Source organism: Lycorma delicatula, chromosome 1 (assembly GCF_047948215.1).
Source record: "Lycorma delicatula isolate Av1 chromosome 1, ASM4794821v1, whole genome shotgun sequence".
Lineage (NCBI taxonomy): Eukaryota > Metazoa > Arthropoda > Insecta > Hemiptera > Fulgoridae > Lycorma > Lycorma delicatula.
The window spans coordinates 28,778,341-28,795,069 of record NC_134455.1 but is presented as its reverse complement, the minus strand read 5'-3'; the positions used below and the strand labels follow the sequence as shown (position 1 = coordinate 28,795,069).

General features: G+C 30.7%; 1 protein-coding gene across 1 annotated transcript in view; it reads right to left on the bottom strand.

Moving 5' to 3' along the window:
- eIF3c (eukaryotic translation initiation factor 3 subunit c) overlaps positions 1-10,466 on the bottom strand; it is a 57,928-nt gene extending 47,462 nt beyond the window's left edge. The window contains exons 1-5 of the mRNA XM_075382119.1: positions 10,358-10,466; positions 9,092-9,197; positions 6,851-6,983; positions 4,526-4,670; positions 2,211-2,353 (exon numbers count right to left, since the gene is read on the bottom strand). Of these exons, the coding sequence (XP_075238234.1) occupies positions 2,211-2,353; positions 4,526-4,670; positions 6,851-6,983; positions 9,092-9,184 (514 nt within the window). The 5' untranslated portion in view covers positions 9,185-9,197; positions 10,358-10,466. The remainder of the gene's footprint in view (positions 1-2,210; positions 2,354-4,525; positions 4,671-6,850; positions 6,984-9,091; positions 9,198-10,357) is intronic.
- Positions 10,467-16,729: the final 6,263 nt, after the last annotated feature.

Sequence of the window (16,729 nt, the reverse complement as noted above, 5' to 3'; positions counted from 1 at the left end):
GGTGTAATATGTAAAAAAAAACCTTCACCTTCCATTTTGTGCATATTGTTTCATCACTGAATTTTATTTACACAATTTTTGGTAACTCACCCCTTTCCAGTTGGTCCCTTCAGAGAACAGGCCATTAGAATTTCTTTACAATTCCCATAGCGCCATTAACTAAACCATCAGAAATCAATATATTATGCCTTAACATAACTCTTAAACCCTCTGCCAATTGTAATTATATACAAGTGACCACAGTTATTGATGTCTACTAGAATAATATTCCAAGGAGGGGGTTTCCACGTGTTGCAGTTCTCATGATTCATCAATAGCATTAATAATATAAAATCAATTTGTTTTTGATATCACATAAGTCATACTATGATTCCATTCACCAACTAATAGTTAGGAATATTCTTATACATTTCATCTTCAAATTAGTCTGGTATCTTCCTGGGTAGCTGCCCAACTCACCCTTTTTTAAATTTATTTTTTAATGACTTTTTTAGAACACACATTTCAAATTAGGCTATTTTTTGAGATAAATTTTTCAATAAATTACACTGTAAAGTACAGAAAAAAACAAAAACTGACACTGTGCAACTATCACGAAACAGAATTTTAAAAGTTGCACTAATATCTTTACATGAACTTAAAGATAACTTATTTTATACAACACTGAGAACCCACATAATCTACGTCTTAGATCAAAAGTACATCATCTTTATAACAAAAACAAGTAATTGTATTGTCATTTTGCAGAAATGAAGTTGAGGATTCAAATGTATCATTTGCTGCTGAAATTACTCCGACCAGAAAATCCAGGCAAAGAAAACAGAGATGTATCACAACCACAGATCAAAGTTTTAGTTTGCAAAGTTGAAGTGCCACTGGGAGATAAAAAGGTTTTCAGTGAAGGCTGAGAATTTCTTATCTTAATTATTTCATTATGCTGTTTTCCTTTAATATGCAAAGTCACTGCCTTTCAGCCCATACTGCCCAGTTCAAACTATCTTTTACACACATCACAAAAGCATCAAACACATCCTCTTCTCAACCAACTAAATTCTGAGTTAACTTTATGTTTAACAGTCTTTTTAGATGTCATTTAAAATCAATTAATTACCTAAAATACAATAAAAAATGTATGGTGGTTTGGGAGAAATTCCAAGAAAACAGCTATAGGTGGACCTATAGATGGCATAAATAAAAATATGTAATAATCACAAACTGAAAAGAAATCAAAGCACATAAATATGACTTCCACTGATGTAATATTGGTATTGGTTTTTATGTAGTATACATATATTAGTATTTGGTTTGCATTGAGATCACAGTTTCACTTTGGTACAGGCCTGGCCCGAAACTGCATCCCAAATACCTCGGCCTCCCTGCCTCTTCGCAATTTCCACATGACCGCCCGAACTTTCACACTAAATCAATTGGGAGAGCCTTTCCCAATACAGTGGTAGCCTCACAGGAGGTTGTTTCAAAAACACCAGTGCACACAATTAAGGCTCTGCACTGGGCACTCCTTAAAATTTGAATAAGTCCTCGATTTCTTTCCAACCTATGCACCCAAACAGACGTTGCATAAGAGGTCATACTTTCAATCATATATTAGTATTATAAAACAAATTTATATTAAATTTTATCACCAAAATACATGGTCATATTTATGCAGTAATTAAATGGACCTATGGATGGCATATATAAAAATACATAATAATCGCAAACAGAAAAGAAATCAAAGCATAAAAATATGAATTCTACTATGTAATATTGGTATTGGTTTTTATGTAATATACATATAGAATTATATATATTTGTTAATTGAACAAATTTATATTTCATCTAGAAATTAATTTTATAGAAACAGGCTCAAATTCAAAAAAATGCCTATATAGTTAATTAAGCATTTGGGCAAAATTATTTCTTACTTTTTATAGTATTTTGATATGTTCCATTTTTTTTTTAAAATAATTATATTAATTACTATCAAGAACCTTAATAAGAAAGTCAAAACACAAGTCAATGACTAATTATTTGCTCATTCAATGTCTATTTTTAGTGAAAATTAGGATAATAATTATTTATTATATCCTTGAAAGTTAATATTTGTTATTATATTTAATGAACATATTAAGTGTAAAAATAAATGTGAAAGTATAATAGTGATAAAATTTTCCTGTGGATACATCATGTACGAGATTTATAATACAAACTTTTAAGATTATCCTCATCTTCATCTCCAACATCGGGACTTTCCCGGAATCTGGCAATATCTTTCTCAAATTCTTTGTTATATTTTCGCAACTTCTGACGTAATGAAGTCAAAGATTTTGAATTGTTTTTGGACATATTTTTCCTAAAATAAAACAGCAGCAAAACAATTTAATATATTCAAGTATTACATTTTAAACATTAGATCAATATTTACAAATTTCACATCGATAATTAAATAAATTAGGATCAAAAGTGGTATGTTATTAAAAACATTTAACTAAGAAAATTATAATTAGGTAACATGAAGGACTGTTATGCTGGCAGTCATTATATAACTATAAACATAAACTTATTAATTTAACTTTATTTAAGCCAACAAACTCAGAAAACTGAGTTTGAGCAGTTGTTGGTGTTAAAACAAGACCGATATAAAATAACATACACCAGGTTAAATTGTTATTTATTTAATTAACTTGTTTAAACACTAAGAAATGAATATAATTTAATCTATAACTTTGACAGTTATAGATTTTTAATTCCTGATAAAAGGTAAAAATTAAAGTACAAATTTTTGGCTCCATCTTCCGAGATTTATATTTTATATTTGACAAAACACATCTGTAAAATATGGATATAAGTTAAAATACATACTTTTATTATTACTCTGATTGTATTGACGATTATCTCACCAATACAAAGTATTAAAAATAATAACATCATCACCAGTTATCATATCGAAAAGATTTTGAATATTACACTGATCTACAATAGTATTCAAAAATACAGTTGTATGAATTTAGAATATTTATCAAGAAAATGTTCAAACAACTGAACAGTTCTAAAACTAAGATATTGTTCTGGGAAATAAATATATCGGTGCTGGAAACATATTTCATTAAGTAGATTGTAAGATACCAACAGTTTAAAAATATATACATATAACCTCCAGAACATATGACATGACAAACATCAAATTGTTTAGAAAGTGATTATTAGTTATTTTTCTAAAACCAAATAAATTGATCAACTTATAAAAAATTAGATAAAGACTCTGTTACTGGCTAAGCAGCAGATCAGTGATAAGAAAGTTTTAATTCACCAGCTTTTCTAAAAATTGTGTACTTAAAAAACAGGTTGAAAAATAACGCAAATAAAAATAACATTCATCCTTGATATGAGTAATTGAAGCGATACCAGTGGACAAAGTAATTCTACATATTGGTACCACATATATGTCTAGTTTAATATCAGCGGACGAACACACTAGCTGTGTGCCAACTCATCTCAGTTGGCACACAGTATACGTACGTGCTGATACAAGCATCACTCCTGCTGCAAAGTTCTCCCACCATAGCAGTGTTGCGGCCCCCACCACTCTCAGACTCCAATAAAGAGCATGCACGAGAGTGAATTTCAATTGATCATCGAACACCACCTGGAGAAGATCAAGAAGAAGATGGTAGAAGACAGAAGTTTCCTGGCCATCTCAACGTGGGACCTCCTGGCAGATGCCAACATCCCCGCTGGAGCAGCAGGCCTGGCCGGCCCACCGAGAGAGTCACTGGATGCGGATGCTACCTTCCTGCTCCAGCTCATCGGGCTTCAATCGCCCTGGCTGGCAAACTCAGCAGCAGGAGCTGGCTCAGATCGCTTGGGGAGAACCGCACTGACGAAGGATGACCAACGCCGACCCGACACTGCAGGGCTCTGGGGGCCACCACTGCCACGCTGTAGGGGGGACCCAACAGCTGCTGAGGGGAAACCCGGTCTGACTTCAATGGATAAGCCTCAACTCCTTGACTTACTTCAGACAAAGACTAGCTTCAGAACCCAACAGCTCTTCTGAGAGCTAATGCAAAAATAGCCTTTTTCAGGGCCAGCACAAGGTTATGAATAATGAGCCATCAAAGCCATTCGACAACAACAGCCCTTCTCAGGGCTACCATAAGGTTATTAAGTGCCACATGCCGTCGCAATCAGTTTGCAAAATATTAACTGATATTCAGAACACCTGAGAATTAAAAGATCTCCAATACATTGTGGTCATAAAAACAAAACATTACAGATGAAACAACATGGACTGATACTTTAATTTTTCATAAAATATTCCACAGAATCTCTTAAAAAACCATCAAGGAAAAACTTTTTAATTCATAATACAGGTTAATTGAAAAATGATTTCATTAATCATTTAAAGGAATAATGTATTTTCTTAAACTTCCCATATTAAATACTGTAACAACATAGTTTTGTTTTTTTTTAAATCTTAATACAAAAATTTAATAGAACAACCAAATTCTTGAGATATACCAACCTTCCTTCCCTATCTTCCCAAACTTCAGCAATAAAATCGTCCAACTCAACAAGACAACGGAGGTAAAATCTTGGTGTAACACCATTTTCTTCCTTATTGATTACTGGTAGAGCCTTTGTATATGCTCTGGTTAAGTCTTCAAAGCCTAAAAAATTACCAGTTTATTATGAAATTTTTAACTATCATACTTGAATTACTTTACTTGCCACTCACATACTACAGGGGTACAGCCAAAAGAGTAAAAATTCTAAACAGCACTGTAATTAGTAAATTTAACCATTTAATAGATTATGTCTTCTGTAATAAACAGCAATACAATTAATAGGAAACAAGTCAAGAGATATTTTAAAAAACTAAAACAAGACATAATGTACTAAAAATGTACTAAGAATATCCTGTATAGGAATACACATCTTACAATTAAATTTAAAAAAAAGCAATTATTAAATTATTTAACATGACAGATTGATTTTATCTCTTGTTTCATCAATAGCAGTTGCATGTTTATTTCTTGTGCTCAACTTCCCCCAAACAGTCAGCATATCATGGAGATAATACAGCCTGCTACATAAAGTTTTAATCTAAATATTAAAGTTCATAAAGATTATGTTTGGTTTTATAAAGTACTTCCATTTTTATATTGAATCTTGTACATAGTTTATTCAATCATGAATAAATTAATAATATGAACCACAGTTCATACAGTCATAAAATAAATAGAGATGCTGAATAATTATTGAAATAAATTGGAAAACAAGATTACGTACCTTTAAATATTTTAAGAACAGGTACACATTATTTTTAAAGAACTACCACTCAAGAAACTTTAATTTAAAAATCTTTAATTAATTAATTTATAACGATACAAAAGGGAATTATAAAAAAATTTCAAAACTGTTTGTCCAGTCTGAAAAAGTGTTCACATTCATTCAACAATATCTGATAGATCAATTTTCATGAAAAAATAAATAAATGTTATATTTTCTTCAAAGACAGATGCAGTAAAAACTTTTTATTTACTTTTTTTATGACACAATGTGACATATTTAATAAAGACAGTTTTTTTATTACCTCTTACAAAGAATCATTTTAAATTGTATATTTTAATCAATGTCAGTGTGATGTTTGATTACAATCAAATTATTGCAGGATATAAATATTTCTAAAACATTAAGCCATTTATTAAATGGCTTTAAACATTATTAAACTTTGGAAAAGTCTTTTAAACAAATCCAAAAACGTCTGTTTTCAAATTTCTGATTTTGAATGCATTTTGCTACAATCAGGCGTTTCAAAGTATAAAGCACTGATTTGTCACAGAATTTCAAATAGACCTGATAAATCATTAATTACTAAATATCACCATTTCATTAGTTATGCTTTTTACCAAGACAATACATCTCCAATTCTTCAACTTTACAAATAAAGATGTGTTGTTTATGCATTTACTGTTATAAATTACATATTTAAAAGTAATGATAAGCAAATTTTATTTTAGATTTTAAAATTTATTTTTTCACAGTTTTTGTTTATGTAAAACATATGTGTAACATATATTATGTAAAACATATTTTTTTGTTTATGTAAAACAAACTGTTAGGGATGTAGGATGTTGGGGGTATACTGAAATGAAGCAACTAGCACTAGATAGGGAATCTTGGAGAGCTGCATCAAACCAGTCAAATGACTGAAGACATAAAAAGACAACAAAAAAAAAAAATTACAGTTTATGAGGCCAGGTAATAGCTATTACTGCCAGATTAATTTCAGATGTAAAAGTAAAAGATTTCTTTAACAATTAGCTATGTAAAAAAGTATCTTGCAACACTGTACCACTTTTAAATGTAAATGGGTAAAATCAAAATATATATGAAAAAATAAATGAAAACTTTAACACATTTCTAAAAGCAGATTCTCCTTCTCATTATGAAAGTACAGGCTGATTGACAAAAATTCAGGTTGATCTAACAAAGGATGAGCAAAGCAGAAAAATTAAACAAAAAACAAATTTCTTAACTTCAGGAAAAGAAAATGCTTTTAAAAATATACTTCAGAAAAATGTTACAATCATTTCATCATTTAAGCAACCAACTGAACCCAAATGTTTATGTTAATTGTATCCAAATGCTCATTTGGACATTTAGACCTACATTGGTCATTAAGATCAAACTGTCATGATACTCTTTAGCTTGGACTGTTAATCAACAGCCCTAAATATGGTCAAGATCAACATTACACACATATATATTTTTAGTCAAAGGATCAAAAGTAGCTTTAAAACTACTTAACCATATAAATTTCTATGTATGGGTGAGTTTAACTTACTAGAAAGCATGCTGCTCATATCTTTGATTTTCTTGAAATTCCGTATTTGCTTTATTGTGTTAGTAAGATCTTCATAACGTTTCTCCTTGGCAGAGCGAACAACACGTTTTGTATCTTCTTCTTCATCACTAAACTGTAATTTTATAAAATCAAATTCAGTAACATTTAAACAAAAAAACTATACAATATATCTTTGAAAAGTAGTATTAATTAGTTCAATTAAAAAGTAGTTCAATTTTAATACCTAAATTCCAAATCATGGCCTAATACATTTTACAAGTGTAATTCTGATAAATTTTGTATAAGTAATGATCATATAGTTGGTCAGTAAAAGCTAGTACAAAAATTTGAAATTTATTAACTAGCTTCACAACAGTAGAAATACTATTTATAGCAATATAATTTAATATTTATTCAAGGGCATAACTATTTTCAAAACTTTCCTCGGGTTCCCCAAATTTATGGTTTGGCATTGCTCTATTCACCAAGCCAAATATATTCTACCATATCAAGCATTTAAGCTTACTGAAATACAGTGCTACAAGTGAAACCTTCACTCAGTTGATCACATTTATGAACTAACTGCATGAAAAACATAATTATTCTCAAATAATAATTAACTAGTCTCAGTTGTACTTCTGAATTTACCTGCATCACAGCTATAAGAAAGACTGGCAGACAGATGTAAGCAAATTAAAGTCACCCTTTCTTTATAAAAAAAAAAAAAAAATACTTTAAACACAGTCTCTGTACAACATAAGAAATTATTAATCATTTTAGGATGAATTCCATATTTTTTTCAATTCATCAACCACATCGCTGCATCAGGCTACAGAAATGTCAAGACTTCATTGCCACTTATTTCAATGAATTCTACTACTCACTTATTTTTTTTATTATTAATCTGCATTGTGTCCGCATCTAAGATTTTTCTTTGGTGTTTTACTTTAACTCTGATAACAAAAATTTGAATTATAACAAACACATAGGCTATATGTATTTCTAAATTTTTTAAATTACAAGAAAGTAGTCTTTCTTTCTTATTATCCATAATCTTTTACATAAAATGATAGTAAAGAAACTGTAATATTTCATGGAATACAAATGTAAAGTGTGTTATTAATTGGTCATATTTGACAGTTTTTCAAAAAAGGACTTTTTTGGTTTTACTACTGTTTAAAAATTAATATTTTCCAATTAAAAATGAAGCAAACTCAGAAAATGTACAACTTATTAAAAATAAAATCATTAGAAACTGAAGACAACTCCAAATAAGGGTTACAGGGATGTAATTTGAGAAATGTTAATAAGTCACAGTAGTTCATAAATCCTACACAAGATGTGTAGAGCTTTCTATACCAAAATAATGTAAAAAAGATCTCTCTTCTCTCCTGCAGAAGGAAAATCTAAATTATATTGATTAAACTTGATGAAATTAGTAAAATGATTATTAAATATCAGACCCCATCGCCTACATTACTTATAGAGTGATACAACAAAAGTAAAGATGAATCCTAACTATAACTATAACCTAATCATAAGTGATATTACAATCAGATATAACAACGCATGTAGCAGGAAATGCAGTTTAACAATCTTAAATTATTTTATATTTAAATTAATTTATAAAGATACCAAAAGGGAATTATAAAACAATTTTCAAAAACTGTTTGTCCTGTCTGAAAAAGTGTTCACATTCATTCATCAATATCCGATAGATCAATTTTCATGAAAAAATAATCAAATACTGAAAAAACATATATATGTTATATTTTCTTCAAAGACAGATGCGGTAAAAACCTTTTTTACCTACTTACCAACAATTAAAACACACTAAATCAAACAAGGCTTATTTATGACAAAATATACAACAGATGAATGTAGACCAGTCACGATTAATTTCATAAAAAACACACACTTATATTTGTAATGTCACCTGATTACACACAGGACAGTTATGTCAAAATTTATGTACTTGCTGAGGTTAGAATTCACATAATGCTAAAGAGTTTACAGATGGCCATTTAACTTAAGAAATTAAATGTTTGCAGTTAAAGTAAAAAATAAATGAATAAAACTTCCAAATACGCACAGTCTGCATGTAAAAAAAATCTCTTTAGAACTCAGAAATATTATTTCAAAAATATAAAATGTCTTCAATAGATTTAAAATAATATTATTCAATTAACACCTAACTAAAAATATGAGATGAGTAAAACATTGAATCAAAGTTAAATTTACCGCAAATGCTGCAGCTGCAGGTCGCTGAACCTGCTCTTCTTCTGATGAACTTTCAGACTCAGAGTCTGAGCCAGTTGCAAAGAACCTACTCATTTTCTGTTTCTACCTGTAAAAAAAAAATAATCTTATATTCAACCTTCCACATAAACAAAGATTAAAACTTGTAAATAAAATGTTATTATTGCAAATAATCTTAAAAAGACAACTAATTGTTTAAATTCTACAACGATGTCACAAATACTGAAAAGATCAGGAATATAAGAAACAAAAATTGAATAAGTAATAACTGGATTAAAAGAAAATTACTAGCTGAAAGAAGATTAAAATTAGTGATCACTGTAAAGGTTTTCAATAGAGATAAAGAAGAATAGGTTACTCAGGAAACTGAAAAGATATTAAAACATAGTATAGATTAATTGCTGCAATAACAAAAAACATGGCTGCACCCTAGATGTTAAAAATCATCTTACTTTTTTGTACCCTGTTTGAATTGAGTAACGTTTTATAATTAATAATTTATTAAGTGTTTATACATCAACATATAAACAAATCACAAGCTATAATAAAAGAAATAAAAGGCAAAATAAAAATCACTAGCAAAACAGAATGCTTGTAATACTACCAGCTGTTGATATAGCAACACTTGTCATTTTTTTGTTTAGTAATACTATTATTGATAACAGTACATTGAAAGGAACAAAATTAAATCGCATAATATAAATATGGATTGAACATATTGTTTGATTGCATACTTAAGCAGTTACCAAACCTTTTAAAGATAAACATGATTAACAGATCGACCAGAAATGCCTCAATTAAATGTTAATTATATATAACTCAGCATTAATTTACAAAATAGCTTTATTTATCTGATGAAACAGATTCCATTAATTTAAAATGATAATTTCACTATTACTATTACTACAAAATATTTATAGAAATATTTTGTGTGCATATTTAAATGATCTATTGCCTTAGGCCCAATGGTAAGTTTTTTTATGGTTTATGTCTTTGGTTGCTTATAGTAACAATGAAGCTAGTATTAAATCTAAATTACACGAATTTCAACAACGGAAAGAATCTCTTGAACTGTCAGACCTGGTGTAACTGCCGTACTGAAACCTTATAAAGGCAAAAAATCAAGACAACAAATGAACTTTCGTTCAGAGATGAGTTATAAACGGTACAATTTTTCAACGCTAGAAAAGTGAATCAGAAGAAAATAAACAAACCTTAATAATTACATAAACAAAAAAATAATTTTACCTTTTAACCACGTTGATCAACACTTAACCTCAACTTCACAATACCAACACACCGTCAATCACCCTCAAACTATAGTATTATACCGTTACCAAAATTGTTTCAAAATCCCAGTGATAAATTTACAATTATAAATATTAAATTTTAAAAAATATTTAGAAATAATATCCATAATTTAAAACTATTTTTAAGAAATTTATAATTACAGACAAATTATAATATTTATCTTTTATTAAACAGTATTCCAGTCCTTTTATTTAATTTTTTGGTGTGTTACCATTATTTTTCTGCAAATTTGTATTGTTACATTGGAATTTTGACAGCCATTAAAATGTTTCCTCATTTGAATCTTTTGTGATTATTGTAGGGCATTGTTTGCATCACTGTGCATTGCTCCAACTACGCTAAAAGAAAAGTTACTTTTATTTATGGTAGATGTTTCACTTATTTGTTTTTAAGAAAGCCTTACTTCACGCTTGTAATATAAAAAGGTTCTAGACACTAATCTCTATGGTTCTAGATTATGGTATAGTGGTTAACTTGACATCGTAAATCAGCTGATTTCGAAGGTTCAAATCCTAGTAAAGGCAGTTACTTTTATACAAATTTGAATACTGGGTCGTGGATACCAGTGTTCTTTGGTGGTTGGGCTTCAATTATGCACACATCCCAGGAATGGTTGACCTGAGACTGTACAAGACTACACTTCATTCACACTCATACATATCATCCTCATTCGTCCTCTGAAGTATTATCTAAACGGTAGTTACCGGAGGCTAAACAGATAAAAGGTAATAGATTATGGAATGTATAATGGAAATTACAAATTCCATTAAAACACTAGAAAACTTGAATGCCAAGCCAGAAAACACAATTTTAGAAACAACCATGTAGTATTTACAGAATCTACATAGGACCATAAGGGTTCAACCTAAAAGAGGTTCCATCATTTAGTTTAGTATATGAATAATAGTTTATTGGTAAACACTTACATAATAATGTATAGAAGGTGTAGAAAATGATGTCCATCCATTTTTATGCTCTTGTCAACATCTTTTACCATATTCCTGGCTACTCTTGTTAACTGTACCCTGTCTTTTTCCTGGATGACATTGGTAATTATTATCCTCAATTCTTGCAGGATGTGCGGATTGCTCCTATAAACAATTTCTTTTAAGTAACCCCACAGAAAGAAGTCTGGACCAGTTTGATCAGGGAACTTGGTGGCCACAATCCTTTGGAAATGATTTTTCCACCAAAAAATCCTGTTGCATGTACATAATAGAGTGTGCTGTAAGGCAAGTGGCGCTGTTCTGTTGCCACTAGTAGTCATGTCCATCTTCTTGCAGTAAGGCTTTGAACTACTAAATAATTTCTTGCTACATGGCAGCATCCACAGTTTTTCAGAAAAACAAGGGTCCTGTTATTTCTCACCTTGAAACCACACACCATATGCCTATTTTTTGTGGATATAGAGAGATTCAAAGAAAATGTGCAGGTTTTCAGTACCCCATGTAGTATTCTATTAACATATCCTTTCTTTTTCCTGTTTAGCCTGTGGTAATTATTATTTAGATAATACTTAAGAGGATGGTATGTATAAGTATAAATGAAGTATAGTCTTGTACAGTCTCAGTTCGACCATTCCTGAGATGTGTGGTTAATTGAAACCCAACCACCAAAGAACAACGGTATTCACAATCTAGTATTCAAATCCTTGTAAAAATAACTGACTTTACTAGGACTTCAATGCTGGAACTCTCTACTAACAAATCAGCTGATTTGGGAAACACATTCACCACTAGACCAACCTGGTGGGTTTCTATTAACATATACACCACACTTGATGAAACCACACTTCATCTGTGAAAAACACTTGATCTAAAATGCCAAAATTACCTCTAATGAAGTTCTGGAACCATTGACAGTAGTGAACACTTAGTATAATCAGCATTAGTTACCTCATGGAAAACCTGCATTTGATATGGATAACATTTAAGCATTCTCCTTACTGTCATGTGAGCTGAACCTAGTGAAATACTCTTTTCCCAGCTTAGTCTTCACAAAGAATTTTGAGGAGATCTTGTAACTGCCACTTTATGTCTTTTACAACCTATGTAATTAAAACGAACCTGTGTCATGCATGTTTCTGGTCTAACACTGAACCTGTTTCACTAAATTTGTTAAGTAATTTCTGAATAACACTTTCCACTGAGCTTTGTTTTTGAATTTCTCCCTGAACGTTTGCTGACACAACATCAGATTTTGTCTAAATAAATTTCCATCATGAATACACATTCTTTAACAGTTACCTGCATTTTAAAGGTTGAGATTACTCAACCTTTTCAAAAGCCAGTGTTTGACATAGACTGGCAATACTCAAATAGTGCAGCCAAACAGTCCTCTTCACTCCAGCTTCAGTTGTACTAACCTTCTTCCACATTATTTTACCCATCTCACAACAGTATATGCATTTATTATAAACTACTGATGGAGCTTCTTTTAAGTTGAATACTCTATAAATATATATATATATATATACAGAGAGATTCAAAGAAACGGGAAATTTTGAAAGTTGTGTTGGTAGCCGTGGGCGATTGGTACCACTTGATAAGTGGCGCCAGCCTCTCTAACCTACCCATTTAGTTGTCATGGATCCTTGGAGTGGTGCGCAATGTGCATTTGCTATCAAAGCGTTTTACAAAAACAATGACAGTGTGGAGGGAGCGTGTAGAGAATTTCACTGTCATTTTAATCTGGGACGGCACAACTGTGTTCCATCAGCACATGCAATTAAAACATGGATATCTAATTTTGAAGAAACTGGTTTGGCAATGAAAAAGAAACCTCCAGGCCGTGAGCGAACCGTCCGTACACCACAGAATGTTCAAGCTTTACAAGATACTGTCACATGACGTCCACATTGGTCAATCCATCGTCTCTCAGCATCTTTACAATTGCATAGTTCAAGTGTTCGAAGAATGTTAGTGAAGGACTTGCAATACCAACCATACAAGTTGCAGATCGTCCAGGAACTGAAACCGAACGATGCAGTTGTGTGAGCACAATTCTGTAATGTAATGCTTCAGAAGATAAATGATAACGAAGAGTTTTTTCACGAACTGTGGATGTCAGATGAAGCGCATTTCGACCTCAGTGGATTTGTTAACAAGCAAAATTTCAGATACTGGGCACAAGATAATCCTACGCAGCTACACCAGGGTCCGTTGCACAACCAGAAAGTGACCGTGTAGTGTGCTATGCCATGTTACGGTGTTATAGGCCCTTATTTTTTTGAGGATGACAACGGTCTTGTGATTACAGTGATGTTGGCTCGTTACGTAGCCATGCTTGAAACCTTTGTTGTGGAACAACAAAAGAGATTTCTACCAATTCTTAACACAGCCTGGTTTCAACAAGACGGACTAACGTCACATACTGCATGAATATCGATGGCAGCTGTACGCCGATTGTTTGGACAACGTGTCATTTCACGAAATGGTGACATTAGATGGCCTCCCAGATCGCCTGATCTCTCAGCTTGCGATTACTTTTTGTGGGGTCACCTTAAAAGTAAAGTGTTCCACAATAGACCTGCTACAACGGAAGAACTGAAGGCAAAGATCCGAGAAGCAATTGCAGAAATTCCAGTTGAGATGTTACGTCAAACCATGAACAATTTGAAGAGACTTCGTGAGTGTTTACGTAGAAGAGGAGGTCACCTGGAAGATGTCATCTTTAAAAATAAACTAAAATGTATGTATCCTAAAATGGCAACATTTGGAGTTACATGAAATAAAATTCATTTTCTAAAAAGTTTTTCATTAACGTTATTTAATTTTTTAAATTTCCCATTTCTTTGAATCACTGTATATTTCTGTGCAGCTACCGTACATTCTATTACACAGTCTACAGTCTAGTATAACCCATATTAGGGTCACTAGAGAAAACAAAAAGTGAAATGGTCTCCTGCTCCCTTCTTCACAAAGCTGAATATTCTGTTGCATATTGGCATGCTAAACTCGTCTGAAATACAAGACAGGTGACAGCACCACAGGCCTAGCTATGTAATATATATCATTACTCTAAGAGAAGTCATCTTTGATAAGTGATATTTACTGAGTTACTTTACACTCACCACAGCCATTTGAAAGAAATTGACAGATAATGAAAAGCACCAAATTAATAATAATATTTAAATATATGTTAATATACCACTACAGACTTATTCATTCTGTTATGTATATTTTAATAATTAAGTAAAAACATTTTTTTTTTTTTTAAACTACATTTCCATTTATTTGTATAAAACAAAATCAGATGGTTTAATAAATACAATTGTAATAAGTATAACTTATCTACATGCTGGAATTATTATCTTAATTTAGTATAAATTTACAATAATTAATGTGCATTCAAATTTGATGAAATATTTTCACCAAATTATTTTTTGAAATGAACTCATAGCAGTTATGCACAACCTACTCAATATTACCTTATTTGCCTTCATTTCTTTAAAAAAGATATATTATCAGCTTTTGCTGTTTCTTTTCTGTAGGTTATCTCACATTTCTGTTATGACATTATGTTTAACATGTAGTCCTTTCCTCCCTTCTTCTCATTCTTTCTCCCCATTTTCTTCTCCTAATTGAGAAACAGTATCCATAATCCTTGATAAAAAAAGCCAGCTATAAATAACTGACAAAAGTTTTACAGAATATTAGAAAATTTAATTAACATTTAACAACAAACATAAAAATGATTAATCATTAAAATGTTGTAATATTTTCATATTGTTACATTAACATAATAAAATATTAGTACCATAAAGTTATAACATATGTGTTGGCAATTAAATCAACACCTTCTGAGCAATAACATTAATTCTGTATTGATATGTTTTGGAAGATGAAAAAAAAAACAGGAAAAGTATGTCATAAAATTTTGCAGTTATCTAATAGCAAACATACAAATAAGGAAACTTGAAAATGGCATAAATTGTCATAAAGATTCAACATAGAATTCCTTTGTTGGATTCAGATAAAGCAAGAAAGAATTCAATGAAAATTAATTTAAATATTTATTTTTTACCAAACATACTTTGTTAATTGGTTTTTAAATAATATTTATAAAGCTTTTCTTATCTTCCTTATAACAAAAGTTAACATTTGAATCTTTTCACTTGTAAAACAGTAATGGAAACAAGAATTTTTTTTAAATTTCTGAAATATTCTCAAATCCCAAACCTCTACGACAGCAGGGCTTTGCTGACATACTAAAAATATATGAGCTTATATATTCTGTTTTGGAAAAAAAATCATTTGATATGGATTACATAAGTGATATGACCTCAGATTTGACTAGCAAGAAAAATGAAAAATTTGATCCTTCTTTGTTTATTAGTAGCTGAAAAGTGATCTAATTATTTTTGTTATGGATATTGCACATCAGTTAATAATGAAAAGAGCTGTATTTAAATTTAGTCATGAATCCAATTTTATGACTTTTCATTAATAAATATTTGGTTTCAGAAGTGGATTTCATCTTTGTTTTATACACTATAATGGGTCTACTAATTTATTTATTCTCTACACAATTTTGGAACCACACATGATATCTATATTATTAAATAAAGAGGAGGAGGGGGTTTTTTTTTATTGTAGGATAAACAAAAACACTACCTGATATTCGCTACTAAATTTTTACCCATGTCTCTTGGTATAACTGAGAAGGTTTTTGGATGTATTTCATCTTGGAAAATAATATATACCATGTATATATATGCAGTAGTGGAGGTTTGCTGGTTGAAGCAAAAACTTTAATAAATTGTGAACTGTGAGTGTCTCACTGTGTGAGCTGGATTAGAACTGATTGATTATGAACATCTAAAAACCAGTTTCCAGATTTTTTGAGTTTAATTACGAATTTCAAGGATTAAAATTGATTTTTGAACTTTTTTTAAACCCTGTTATTTCTTTAATTTCTCTGTAACAAATGAAGAAATCAACCTGATTTTTGTGAGTGTAATCTTCATGTTAATAAAACAATTTCTAGATTTTTGAAATTCAACCTTCAAAAGGGTTAAAGAAAGGTAAAAATATTTTTGAACAATGACTATAAATTTTCCCAATCCTGACTATAGTAAACAAGATATTCAGTAGATTTGGGCTTACAAATACTCTTCAGATACATAATTAAAAATCATTTTCGGGTTTTTTTAATTCCAATTTTTTTAATGGATGCAAAGGTTATGGCGCTCTGGCTCAACCACCACAGCCACTGCCACCATTACTGTATGTGCGACTGGCCGCACCTGCCTCCGGTTACTTAACTAATAAACATAAAATAAAAAGACTGACCGCTATGGGAAATGCA